This window comes from Strigops habroptila, chromosome 1 (assembly GCF_004027225.2).
Source record: "Strigops habroptila isolate Jane chromosome 1, bStrHab1.2.pri, whole genome shotgun sequence".
In the NCBI taxonomy this organism is placed as follows: domain Eukaryota; kingdom Metazoa; phylum Chordata; class Aves; order Psittaciformes; family Psittacidae; genus Strigops; species Strigops habroptila.
Window position 1 is genome coordinate 85,504,498 of NC_044277.2, and position 13,709 is coordinate 85,518,206.

The window sequence follows — 13,709 nt, forward strand, 5'->3', positions numbered from 1 at the left end:
CCTCTCCAGCATCCTTGTAGGCCCCCTTCAGGTACTGGAAGGCTGCTATGAGGTCTCCATGCAGCCTTCTCTTCTCCAGGCTGAACAGCCCGAACTTTCTCAGCCTGTCTTCATATGGGAGGTGCTCCAGCTCTCTTATCATCCTCGTGGCCCTCCTCTGGACTTGCTCCAACAGCTTCGTGTCCTTATGTTGAGGACACCAGAACTGCACACAGTACTCCAAGCGGGGTCTCACAAGAGCAGAGTAGAGGGGCAGGATCACCTCCTTTGACCTTACCACTTTTTCACTGAACACAGAAATATTGGGACCCTCATTTTTAGTTGCTACTTTTGTTTCTCACAGCTTTTCCCATCTCTCCTTTTCATATCTGTTGTCACTTTTTTCTTGCATCTCGTTTGATTCCCCCCCCCCCATTATAAAAAGTATTGTTTCATGCCCCTGCTTTAATCAGGTGCTACTAATGAAGGACTCCTGTGCCATGTCACTGGTTATGTAGGTCCTTTGTACCTGCTTGTGCTGATGGCCATTTGGATATGAATAGCAACTTAGAAAAAACAACTCCTGTTTCTTAATAATTGTACTTTTTGATGCGCCTGCCTCTAGGTTTACTTCACTTAATCTGCTGTTTGCTTTTTGTAATAAAAAGAGTTTTAGCTGGTTTGAACCATAGTTAGATTACAGGAAAAAAAAAAAACAAACCCAAAAACAAACTAACAAATCATTGGTTTTGTGTCCATTCAAATGGCTTTTCATATGTATTAAATGTAATTCCAATAGCTGACACTGGATTGCTACCCACGTCCAAGTTTGAATTCAAATGCAAAGTATGGCCGGTTTGCTTTTGCGTACAGTGTACTTTTTATAGCAGAGTTCACCTAACTTATGAGCATCAGAGGGGGATGTTACTGACTTTTGAGTTTGATGTTTTAATCCAGAAGTGACGTAATAAATTTTTAGAATAGGCTAGAATGTTTCTGTTGGAAGGTATCTGCAGTGATCATCTTGTCCAACTGCCTGAGCAATTCAGGGCTGACCAACAGTAAACTTGTTTGCCATGATTAGTTTCTGGAGATGGAATGCAGCTGGTGGTAAAGAATAGAGTGGTGAGTATACCTGGTGATTTATGGTGGAATGAATATGGCCAAGTGTTCAATGTGTGTCTGGACTGAAGGATGAAGATGGTCATGTTTTCATCAAAAAGTACCCTAAGTATTTGCATTACACTGACCTAAAACAAATGGAATACATTTTCTGTATTTAGTATCTTAGAAGTTATTTGTAGTTGCAATAATAATTGTTGTAGAGAATCTGGTTTCACAAGAAATTGGCTTGCACGCTATCTTTATGCATTGTAAGACTGAGTAAAAACAAACAAAGCATACTGTTTATCACTTAAGACATGCTTTTCCTTTATGCTTTGTGTACTATGAACACAGATCACTGTATTGTTTTGCAAGGGGATTATTTTAACTCAGGATTTCTTTCAGCATTTGTATATAATGAAAGTATGCTCCAAGTACCTTCCTTCATGTTTCCATGGGACTTCTGGTGCACATGGACCAATAGAAGTGATGGTGTAAGATCACTTATAAGCTGTCAAACTGGTGATGTCCTGTTGTTTTAAAGTTAAATAGACACTGGTTCATGGCTTCTGGAGTATATTCTCTCTTATTTACTTAACTTGGTGTGCTGATTTTCCTCTTTAAAAGGTAGAACTGATTTTGAGTACATTCAGCATTAGTGGTCCTGCATGTGAATATTAGTAGTATCATGGTGAGTCTGTCTAGTCTCATTTTCTGAAGACAGCAGTTCTCTTTCTTTAGAAGCATTTTGTACTGACATTTGTCGTACATGTAATCGTGAAATCAAAACGGTAAAATTAGTTTTACTCAGATTAGATTTCAATCTTTACTTTCCCAGTCACGCTACATGTGCTTGTAATACCAGATTTAATTTCATGGTGAGATACAAGTTTATATTTACATCTTGTTCAAACATGATTTGGTTTTTTGGTTGGTTTTTTTTTTTTTTTTAGTGACACTTTTAATTGTAAGCTGTTCACAAAAATGTCTCACTGAATAAATGAATATTCATTTTTCAGAGGCAGATTTCCTCAAAAAGATTTAGAGGCACTGTTTCCTGGGATGAGTGCTGATTTTACTAGTGAAAACTTTTCTGCTGCCTGGTACCTGATTGAGAATCATTCGACAACAAGGTTTGTTGCTATCATAAATAATTTAAATTTTTTAAAATTAAAATTATTATTATTTAAAATCAACTTGTTTTAAATGCAAGTTACTTGATGTTACTTTATTATACATTATATCTGTCATTGGTGGTTGACACTTACAGTAATAGACCTGTAGCCTCCACTGCCTGTGGTGTTTCTGCTTGCCTAGAAATCAACCAGTTTGCTCAATGTGGTTACGAGGAAAACTTCATTTTTACTCAGACCTAAATTATAGCCTCTGTTTCCCCCCAGACCCATGACAGATGGAAGTTGTCTTCAGGCTAAAGCTTTTTATGAGTCAAGAAGTTAGGCAGCGTGGCCTTAAGTAGGAACTCTAGTCATGTTAAGTCGTGACTAGAGGCTGAGGATAAGGGCAACAGACAACTCAGAGCAAAACTGTTAATAGTAGTAGTTAGCTTTTAATTAACACTTGTGGAAAATGCTATAGTAAAAGAAACTGGACAAGTAAGATATTTGAGGTAAAGCTCTTAAAATATTGACCATTAATATTCTCATTTTTAAATCTAGTTCATAATATGTACTTATATGAATGTATTATGTAAATATATTTTTGCATGTATAACTGAGTTCTGAATCTGCATATGTTTGGATAATACTAGAAGCCATTTTTAGTAGAGATGGTGAGCCTTTTTTGTTGTCTTCAGCTGGGTATTCTGATGAACATTTTGAAGGGAAATACCACTTTGCAAATTTATTTGGGGGTTTTTTGGTTTGGTTTGGTTTTTTTTTTTCTTATCTGTGGTAGAAACAGCTGTGGGTTGGTGGTTTGTGGGGTTTTTTGTTGGTTTTGGATGTTTTGTTGTTTGGCTGGTGGAAGAGGGAAGATTGTTGTGAAGTGGTGGTGGTGTTTGGTTTTAGGAGCTCCAGAAATAACCATTAATCTACTTGGGAAATACTTCAATTTCCACTCAGAGTGGAAAATCCACTTTGATTTACAGGTGAACAGGAAAGCTTCAGGTAGTGAATGCATCCTGTAGGATTAAGGTTCTGTAGGTTCACAAATGGCTCTACCACTGTTTTCAAAGGCAGCGTGTTTTACTTCTGTAGCTGGGGATCCATTACTAAAGAACAAGGACTGCTAGTGAGAAATGAGATTCATTTGAAAAAGTGGGGTGGGAGCATCATTGCACTTTGCACTTGTTACCAAAGGTTTGCACTTTGGTGACAAGGGCTTCAAATTAGGAATAGCAGGGGATGGTCGTAACAGCTTGCAGTTAAATGAGGGACACAGTTCTCCATGTTCAGTGATGGCACTGAGAGTGCTGTTGGGAATTATGAAACCAGTTGGAAGTGTCTAACCACAAGTGCCTTTACACACTTGTGTGCAGCCTGAGAAACAAGTAATGTGAGATTAGATAAGCATATCACTGGAGTAAAGTGGGATAGCTCATGTGCCTAGTGTTCTGTGATGGATGGGAAGAGGCCCTCTGAGAAAGGTACCCAGACAAGAAAGATAAAAAAAGAAAGAGTCATTTAATCAGAATTACCATGGAATATGAACAACAGCATATGTAATGGTTGTATCTCTAATATAATAGTGTCGGTAAACCCACTGATGCATGTCAACAGTTGCAAGTCATGGTGCTCTTGGCCCATGTATTCCAGTGGAATAAAAAGTATTATTTCTTGGTTTTCAATGAAAGCTGGGTGGTTTTGTGCATTAATTTGGTTTATATTGGTTTATAAAATCTGTATCTTATTGTTAAAGTTGCAAAAGCTATGTAAAACTCAACAGGAAGAATGGCTCAAAGAACAGGGTGAATCCAATCATATTTTGAATGTAAACAGCATTTTAAATACAGAAGTAAACCTGTTCTTTTGTTTTGTTTTTCAAAAATGTGTAGTCTTAGAAATATTCTGGAATCGTATAATTATCTGCCCCATATCATTTTGTGCTGTTGTCCCGGAAACGTGCAGCAATGGTTTAGTTGTTGTCCTCTGTGTAACCTCAGGTATTGGGAATGCTAGATGTGTGGTGCATTGATGCTTTGGTTAGCTTATGTCTGTTTTTTCCTTGAAGGAAATTCTTGTTAAGCAATCAAAATAACATGGGGTTTTTTTTCTTTTTTCTTTTTTTTCCCCAACTCCTGGCAATATCCTGACAAATATAAATAAACTATTTAGACATACTATTAGATCATCAAATAACATGAAACAGTACTTGAAAAGAGAACTGCATAGATTTTTGTTAGTTTGAAAATGCTTGTGATAAGTACTACTTGAATGCCCAAGTAGACCAATCCAGCTATTGAGTAATGTGATTTCTGTCCAGCAGATGGAAACAGGAAATAAAGCAAAATGTATTATAAAGAAATCTATTCCAGCACAAGTGATAGGAGTTCTCCATTTAGGATTAAAAACTAAAAGCCAAAATCTCTTTGGACTAAGAGTAAACTGTCATTATTGAGAATCACACTCATTAGCAATTATTCAGTTCTTAGTAGTTGTTGCAAAAGTAGCTGACTTTATGTTCCAAGTAGTTTGTTCTGTTTATTCATTAGCTGACCTTATTCGTTGTTCAAATGTCACAGGGTCTTCTTGTTTGTTTTCAGTTTTGATCAGCTGAAAATGGCTGTTGTGAATTTGAAGAAACAAGCCAATAAGAAAAATGAAGGAAGTCTAGCTTATGTGAAAGGAGGTCTCAGCACATTTTTTGAAGCACAAGATGCTCTGTCAGGTAAAGATGCTTTGCCCTTACTAAATACAGTGTAAAAGAAAAGACAGTATCTGCATGTATGGTTGAATTTTAATATTAAAAATACTGTTTTTCTTCATAGTCTCTTCTAAAAGTGTCTGATGAGCCAGAAATCTGTATTCTGGTGGTGACAAGCTGATTGTTGTGGTATATTTGCAAAAGATGGCACCAAATGTCTCTTACAGGAATTGGAGGCATTTGATGAAACTGCTTAGACCACAGAGCCAGAAAAGAGAGGAACTGTTGAACTGGAGATAATATTATGATGACTTAAAAGCTGTAGCAACAGAAAAACTTGATTTTATCCCATAGTCAGACTGTAACATTTGTATAAATATTCAGTACACTATGACCTGAGAAATCAGATGGCCTTTATATGCTGCTTGCCATAGGGTAAGTTCAACATACGAGTGAGATTAGCTTAGTTGTCTATGCCGTTTTAATATATATATATTTTATATATACACACGCAGTGTTAAAGCATAAAGTGCCTTTGGGGTAACAGCTCATTGTGGGCTGCCATAGTGTTGTCTGGTTAAGGACTGTGCTGGATAAGAGTGACAATGCTGGGCCATCCCCTATAGGTTTAACATTTACCACTATGCTATTCTTCATAGTTACTATACGTTGCAGGGTTATCGCTCCTGATCATTGATCCTGTTATGGGTACCATGGGGTAAGAAAACTTGTATCTATTCGTAGCCTCAACCTAGCCAGCACTTCAGTTGGCTTTAGGAACACTGCTTTGGAGATGTACCGATTTTCTTGTTCTTGAGCAACTTGCAGGCCGCTTGGTTACTGTCTGATAGCCACTTCCATGTGCCAGGGAGAAGGGAGGCTAGTGATTTCTCACATGGTGGTGCACCTGTATTACTACTCTAGGCAGGTTAACCTGTTAAGTGCCCTTCAAATCATCACATTTTCAAAAGCAGTTGATTAACTCCTAAATGTCTTTATTACCCCATATTACTGATCTGTTTTGGGAAAACCTTGGCCCAAATCTAGATAGGGTCAATAGCTGAAGTGTTAAAGGATTTAGTGGAAATACTAAAGAATGTGGTGATAGTTGTAAGAAAAGACACTAAGAAGAATCGGTATTTGGCATTCTTTAAATCTTTTTAAGCTGAGTTTTTATTAAATACTAGGAAAAATGATAATAGGCTATTTCTTTGTGAGTCTTAAATATCTTGAAGATGTTGAAATCCTGATTTTTCTTAAATAGTTCAAAATCCTAAATAATCCTGAACAAATATTGAATGTGTCTTTATTTTTTCACAACTCAATCTGCTTTGCATGTAGACTATCAAATAATTTAAAAGATTGAGTTCTGTTTCCAAACAGTTACTGCTATGGATAAAAAGTAGTGCTGGCAGACATATGTGTTATCTTGCAAGATTATTTTTTGGACCAGCAAAATCTTAGTTGGATTTACCGAAAGCTAATGCAAACCATAAATGTTGCGAGGTTTTAGAAGGACTGAACACAACTGAGTTTTCTCAGTTGTAAATTTTTCTTTACTCGTATCTATTAAAGTGTAGGCTTCTTGCCTTTGGAGATTGATTTCCTGATAAATTAAGAGGTCAGAGAGCAAACAGGAATGTAAAAAAATAGTAATTAAATAATGATAGGGAAAGCAAACTCATTTATTTCACTAACTACTATGTTCTTAATTAAAAAAAGCCCAAAAAACATAGCTTGTAATATTGCTTAGTGTATCTTATCTGTATCAGTGTTATTTTTACCTAAAGTTAGATTGTATGAGTGCTGTCCTTTAGATAAATTATTAACTCAAAACTTTGCATGACTCGTGGTTCTTGGTGCTACTTTTCACCCGTAACTAAAATAGCTTGGTTTTGTCTTCCACCTTAAGAGCTCAAAAGGAAACAGGGTTGTAGCTTGTGCTGTTAGAAACAGTGAATTAAAGTAGTAATAAGAAAGAATGGCCTTGATGCTGTTGAGTAAGAAAATTAGAGACTTGAAGTCTTAGTATCTTATAGATGCAGAGCTATAACACTGGACTTCAGAGGGCTTATCAATACAATATTTAGTTTTTAAATTCTGAAACCAAATTCTTAATGAGGATGCCTGCAGTCACAGCTGCCTTCTGTAGCATTTTAATATGTGTTTCTCTGTTGTAATTGCCTATTAAATGCATTTGCAGAAGTGTTTTGATTCTTTTCAGTCAAAACCCCCCAACTTACTGCATATGAATCTCAGCTTTGTAATGCAGAATGGCTTATTTGCCCTTCTTATGCAGAATACTTCTGAGGGAGTGTAGCTGGAAAAATTACATAACTTTCAAAAGACTTGAACCTGTGATGGGTACAGTCAACTGTTAATTTAGATGTGGAGAGGCTTCCAGTAGTAGCAAGAAAAAAGGGTATCTTTGGTAATACGACACTTTTCTGCCCTTACACATGTAAGGGTGAATTTGTATGTCTTATTTTCTCCTTCAAAAAGGTGCGACTAGAATTTGTATGCATTTAAACAAAGTTACATGAGAAATAGTTTATATTTGAAAGCTGAAAGATTAGGGATGTAGCCTTGGTTCTGAAAACTTTCATTATTTGATGCTGAGCATACAACTGTCACAAATGAAAAGTGACTCAAGGGAAAGTCATTATTGAATATATCTAGTCTGTCTTCCAGTATGATTTAAATTTCCTGAGCTGCTTTGTTTTGGTTTGGATTTGTTGCTTTTTCTTGTTGTGGTGTTTGGTGGTTTTTTTTTTGGGTGTTTTTTTTTTTTTCTTTTTTTGGGTTTTTTTTTTTTTTTTTTTTAAATTAATTACTTTGGGAAGATTTCTGAACTCTAACGCATCTTCTGAAGATACATTTTTGTTGATGGGCATTTTTGTTGATATCTCTCAATTTTCCCCTTCAGATATCCTAGAACACAACTTCTAACCCTGGTGATTATGCTTTATACACTGCAGGTTCGTCGTCTTGTTGTTGTAGAGCGGAGCTATCTGTGTACGGTTATTCCTCCTAGGTTTCCCTAAATTGATATTTTTTAAGGAGGCCTATCTTAAGAGGTATAGCACTTACTTTACCAGGTACTTAATATTTTCATCTATTGGCACGTCTGTTTATGTTTCAACTTTTTTTAGCTCAAACATATTTAACAGTGCTTGTTTCAAACAGACGAACTTGATCTGGGAAACTCTGAATTACTGATTATAGTGCAGCTTTTTTCATTAATTGGAATCAGTAACATCAGTCTGATCTTAACTGTACTATGAAACTGTATTACACATTTCAGTGAGTATTAATATTTTCACAAGTAAGCATTGAAAACCGTAAAAAGCTATCCCAAGATGTTTACTGTGTTTTGTGATTTAGAAACTGTTTACTGAGAAAGTAAGAGGTCAAATAGGACAGAACCTTTGCTTGTTTGATTTAATCTCTTGGAAAAGAGAATTGCCTTATCAGATCCTCATGTCTCTCTGCCCATTAGCTTGGCTGACAGTTTGACAGTTACTTTGCTGCAGAGGATACAACAGGAAGTTTGTTTCATCAGCTGAAGGGAGCTGTAAACTGAGCTGAGGGGAACTAGGCTCACTTCAACTTGGCCCACCTGTCAACATTGGGGAGTTCAGCTGATTTATTTCCCATAATTCTAATTGCAACTTAGAAAGTAGAATTCCTGTAAGGACTGCTGTTTATATGCTTGTGTTTTATTGTGAACAAGTCATGTCCCGCACAGAAGTCGTTATAAAGTGAGTAAATTAATTTACTTGGATATACTTTTTCAGAAGTATTCTTTACAAAGAGCCTTTGGCTGCAGAGTTACTTCTTATTTAAGTGTTAAGGGGGCAAAAAAAAAAAGTGAAAATTTAAGTGAAAGGAAAAAAAAAAATAGGGAAATGACCACTTCAGACACTCAATTATGCAAAACATGCCAAGTATGACATCTGTATTGGCAAGTAAAGAAGATGGTGTGTCTTTGAAACATGGATATGTTGAACAAATTTGTGATTTAGATTTGACTTTCTGATTTGCCATGGCAACAGTTCGTTTTGTGCAGTTTCAACTACAAACACATTTTACTTGATTTTCAAAAAAATCTATATAAAAGAAGCACTGCTGGCTATTGCAGTATTATTCCCTTTTTCCCTTTCCAGTCCTGTTCAGAACTGTGGCCTGTGAGAATGCCAGTACGATAGGGAACTTGGACTGCAGTTGGCCTATTGTCTATGCCCTGCATAATACATGAGTTAAGATAATGTTTGCCTGGCTGAAATGGTCCTATATCTGGTCAATGTCTGGTTTGGGTTTTTTTTTTTGTTCGGGGGGTGGGTTTTTTTCCCTCTTTCTTCCTGTGGGATATTTTTATACTTCATCCCCTAAGGCATGTTCAAGGATGAGCATGTCAGTGATCCAGGATCTGATTCAGTATGAATAAGCGTATTCTGTTGCCATTATGTCTGTTAAATTAATTTGCTCTGAAATTAAAACAAAAGAAACCACTGGGTCTATATTCAATTCTGAGTCAGACTGGAAATTTGAGCAACTAAAAACTTATGCTTGTCTGTCATAAGTGCTCCTTCACTTCTGGTTTTTGAAGAGTTATGTCATGTTTGAATCTGAAGAGAGTACATGCAGCCAATTTTTCATTAGTGATTCTGTTTGCAAACTAGACTGATTGACGAATTTTGAAGTGGTTTTACATAGCTAGTTAATCTCAGTTCACTCTCTTTTGTCTTTTTTTGTCTGTTTGTCCAATGAAATGCTAACCCATGACTGGTTTTGCTAGGTGGTACAGCATCAGACTGCTATACCAGGTTTTGCTGTCGTCACGTTCCTGTTTTGTAACATACCTAATTCATGTTTTTGCTTTACTTCCATCTCATACATTTTCTCAATACTATGAATTTTTATTAAACGTATGGATTTGGGTAAATCAAATTCAGATACATGACTACTACCTAAATATTATGCAGCTAACTTGAAATGGGGTAGAATAGTTCTGTGTCGAGTGCTCTGTGTGGTGCATCTCTATTAATGTTACCTTCCTCATCCCACTTCAAGTGATAGAAGGGCCTTTGCAGGATAAGAACAGCCTGCTACTGTAGGCAGTAATTTTCTTAACCTCTATGAATTATATTAAAAGAACAGGATAATGGAAACAAGCTGGCAAGGATAAAACTAGGATGCTGTATGTGTCAGGCATGTATCTAACGCCATATCAGTCACTTGAGAGTAACAGTTTACATGCGTGTGCCCCACAATAGATGCAAGTTAGGTTATTTCAGTTCAAGAATTAAGATCGTGCCTCCCAAGTAGTCATGAAGCAATAGCTGATGTGCTGTAAGCTCACTGTCTAATTTTCCAAGGGGATGCTCATGTCCAAAGGCTTGAGCTATCTTTGTGCTACCCTTATACGCAAAAGCTGAATGAGAAGCAACTGCACTAGCATTGCTACGTATGTTGCCCTTATATTTATGGGCTTGCTTATGTATGCACAATGGAAAAATAGGCCTACTGATTCAAGTTCTCTTATTGAAAACTTGTGTTCTGGTTTTGCAGTACTAGATAACAACGGGGACATTGCAATGAGCAATGTATGCTGAGAGAGAGATGACCTGACAAAGGTGTGTCAGTAAAGTATGTAAGTGGTGGTAGGTAGTTCAAGTAGTTTAGTCTCATGCGGATGCTTCCTCTTCATGCAATGCCTATGATCAGTTTCTGTGGCAGACCAATTTTTATCTTAATATAACTCTAAAAAAGCATGAGTTATGTGATCATGATTGATAAAAGGGTTAAACTTCCTTTTTATGCAGGTTCCTGCATAGCTTTGTATATGGGGTGGTTTTTGTCTCAAGCAAGAGATGGTCTGATTTTAAAAAGTGTGAAACAGCAGGAGTTGTCTTAGGCCATAGTGAAAATTCTGTGCCCAAGCCTGTATCTGGTTTTATGCTGACTGTTCATACAGCTTCTTTTAAATCAGTAATTATTTTAGAGATAAAAACCAACTAGTAGCAGTATTTCTCCAAGTGTATGCAGTCATGGCAGCACTTAGCTACTGTGTGACCGTCATGTTTTATCAATTTGTATTTTTTAGGCAAGTTAATTTTTTTTGTTCACATTTGAAAAACAAGAAAGCATCAAAAAGAAAGATGGGGTTTGCAGTTGCAGTTTTCAAATATAATCAATTGCAGTTATTTTCTAAGCATGTAGAAAATTACCCACAATTAAATTTGAGCCAGACTTGACCTACAAGCTGTAAAATGAGCTTAATTTCATGTTACATCATTCCATGTTGATTTCCATACCATTTTTAAAATACATACAACATTTAGAAACTGTTTTTATTTCTACCGTTGGCTTTCACAGATACAGAAGCTTAGCAATGTATTGGTAAAAAGAGAATAGCATTTCGAATTCTCTAAAAATCATAAGCATGTCAAGAAAACTTGGGGGGAATGAGAAACAACCAAAACAAACAAAAAAGAAAAGTATTGACTAATGGATAATAAACTTTTTATTTTTTAAGATTTTCATAGTGTAATGTATTACTAGCTCTATTCATGACATCCTGTCTTTATTTATTGCTTTGTTGCTTTGCTCAATATATACAGCTATGCACTCCTGTTGAATCCATTCAGAAGAGTTTCTACCCTACACAGGGGTGCTGTTCTCATCAATAACCTTCTTATATTTCGTTCAAATTACAGAAAATCATTAATCCTTCAATAAAGGAAACCAAAGGCATTTTTATTCATGCACTGCCATGAATCCTGGCAGCATCTTAACATGTTCTTCATCCCTCCATTACCGTGCTTTGGTGCGAAGTTCTTTGTAGTGACCACATCAGATCTTCAGAAATACTTTGCTGAGTCAGTCTTTCCTTTTTTCGTGTTGTCCCATCCCCTCCCCCCCACCTCCTCTTATTTTCTGCATCTTACTAAAAGGTTTGAGGGTAAGATTTTTATGTATAATGCATTTCTAGCCATCTTTTAATCAGAAAGTGGTAGAAAACTTGCATCTGTGTTTCTTTGAGCTAAGTTAGGCTGAGGAAGTTTTGAGAATGTCTCTCTTGGTGCCTATCACAAAATATATTTTAAAAAAGTCTAAGGAGTAAATAATGAAATTTGCAAGTCAAATCCTGCATGATCCTGGCAAATGTAGGTTAATTTGTTAGATTTATGGTTGCCAAATAGAAAACAGTATCCTTCCTTAGATTAAATAAAATAGTTTTCAACATAAGCAACAATGAATTAATCGTGGTTTATTTTACTACAAGGCCTGTACGAAGGTCTGTTTGCCAGATTGAGCTTTGCATGTGTTTTGATCAAATAGAACCAATTCTGAAGTATTTAGTCACAGTTTAGAGACTGTGAGCACTAAACTTAGTCTCTTCATTATTGTTAGTATCTCAGTGCAGCTCTAAAGTTTGCAAACCTTTAAGTATTCTGATTTAGCTGGGAAACTCCGATTGGCAAAGATGATACAAAATACCATTAGTTTTCTGGCCTTAGCTGAAGCATCTAAACCTAGCCCCTCCTCATCTTTATTTATTGTATGCTTCTTATAGTAAAGCCAGGACTGTCATGATACAATTTTTAAATAAGCTGCCTTCAGCATGTTTTACCTTTTGTTGCCAGTATAGGTGCTTTGATAGATGTTTAGATGTTGCAGTTTGGTTTTGGAAGTTCTTAGGTGTGTCCCCTTTAAAAGTAACATTATAGTTAGTTGGTCAGCAATTAATGTTATGTAGTTAATGGTTCCAAAAGACTAAATTTTAAAAACATCTGAAGCAATATACACCTTAGGGTTTTTTTATCCACATCAGTTTAGAAAGTATCTTTCAAAAATATGCTTCACATAATGATTTCAAAATATGTAAATTAAAATCATTACACTTTGATACAGTTCCAGTAGTACTTGCAACATTTGGTTTTAAAATATCTGTTTATGTTGTGGTTGCTGCTCTGATGAACTTGCCTTTCAGTATGTAACATTAATTGCACTACAGTAATTGGCTGCCCCTGTATAGATGATGTATATAAATAGAATAATATGATTAGAATCTTTAATGTTTTGTTACATAATTGTAGAGGTATTCTTATAGGTAAGTGGTGTCCATATCATATTTAAAATGTGATGCGGATGTTTAAATTTTAAATTTAAAATTTAAAACACCATCTCTTAAGATAAACCTCTCTGTTCCTTAAAATATTCAAGAATCTTTTAGATTTGGTTCATTTGATTTAAGTGTTGATTGTCTTAAGTAATGTGGTGTCCTAAAATATTTTTCTTCTCTAGTGACTGCAGTAACAAAAATGAAGAGGTGCTCTTGCATTTTCAAGAAAGTAAATCTTCCTGAAATTCTTTGTGTAGGATCAAGGGATTGAAGGCTCAAATTTACATGTTTGAGAATAATGGAATTTTTTTGGTTGGTTTGTTGGTTGGTTTTTTTATATCTCTCACACACACACACACCCCCCATCCAAATGAAAATTCCTCATTTGAAGGAGACAGGAGACTATCCAGGGCCATTGTGTTTCAGAGTAGCCACCTTCTCACTGCCTACAGTATGACTGAGGTCTGTCTTGTCCTTGTTTGCTTTTTCTTAATTTGCACCTACAGAGCATGGGTATTGTAGAGGAAACCAGTTGGCAATGACATCTCTGTGCACATTATATGCAGTTTGGGGTGGTATTTTAGACTAACTTGAGTATCACCCCATGGATTGAATTCCAGGTATCTCCTGGAGCAGATTAGGTACACTCGTGGAGTTCATCTTTTAGTTTTCTATC

General features: G+C 36.0%; 1 protein-coding gene across 3 annotated transcripts in view; it reads left to right on the plus strand.

Annotated features, from left to right (window-relative positions):
• Positions 1-13,709, plus strand: part of EXOC2 (exocyst complex component 2) — a 125,463-nt gene that overhangs the window by 28,284 nt on the left and 83,470 nt on the right. For all 3 annotated transcript variants that reach the window (XM_030477213.1, XM_030477220.1, XM_030477229.1), the window contains exons 5-6: positions 2,103-2,216; positions 4,805-4,929. In XM_030477213.1, coding sequence (XP_030333073.1) covers positions 2,103-2,216; positions 4,805-4,929 — 239 coding nt within the window. The remainder of the gene's footprint in view (positions 1-2,102; positions 2,217-4,804; positions 4,930-13,709) is intronic.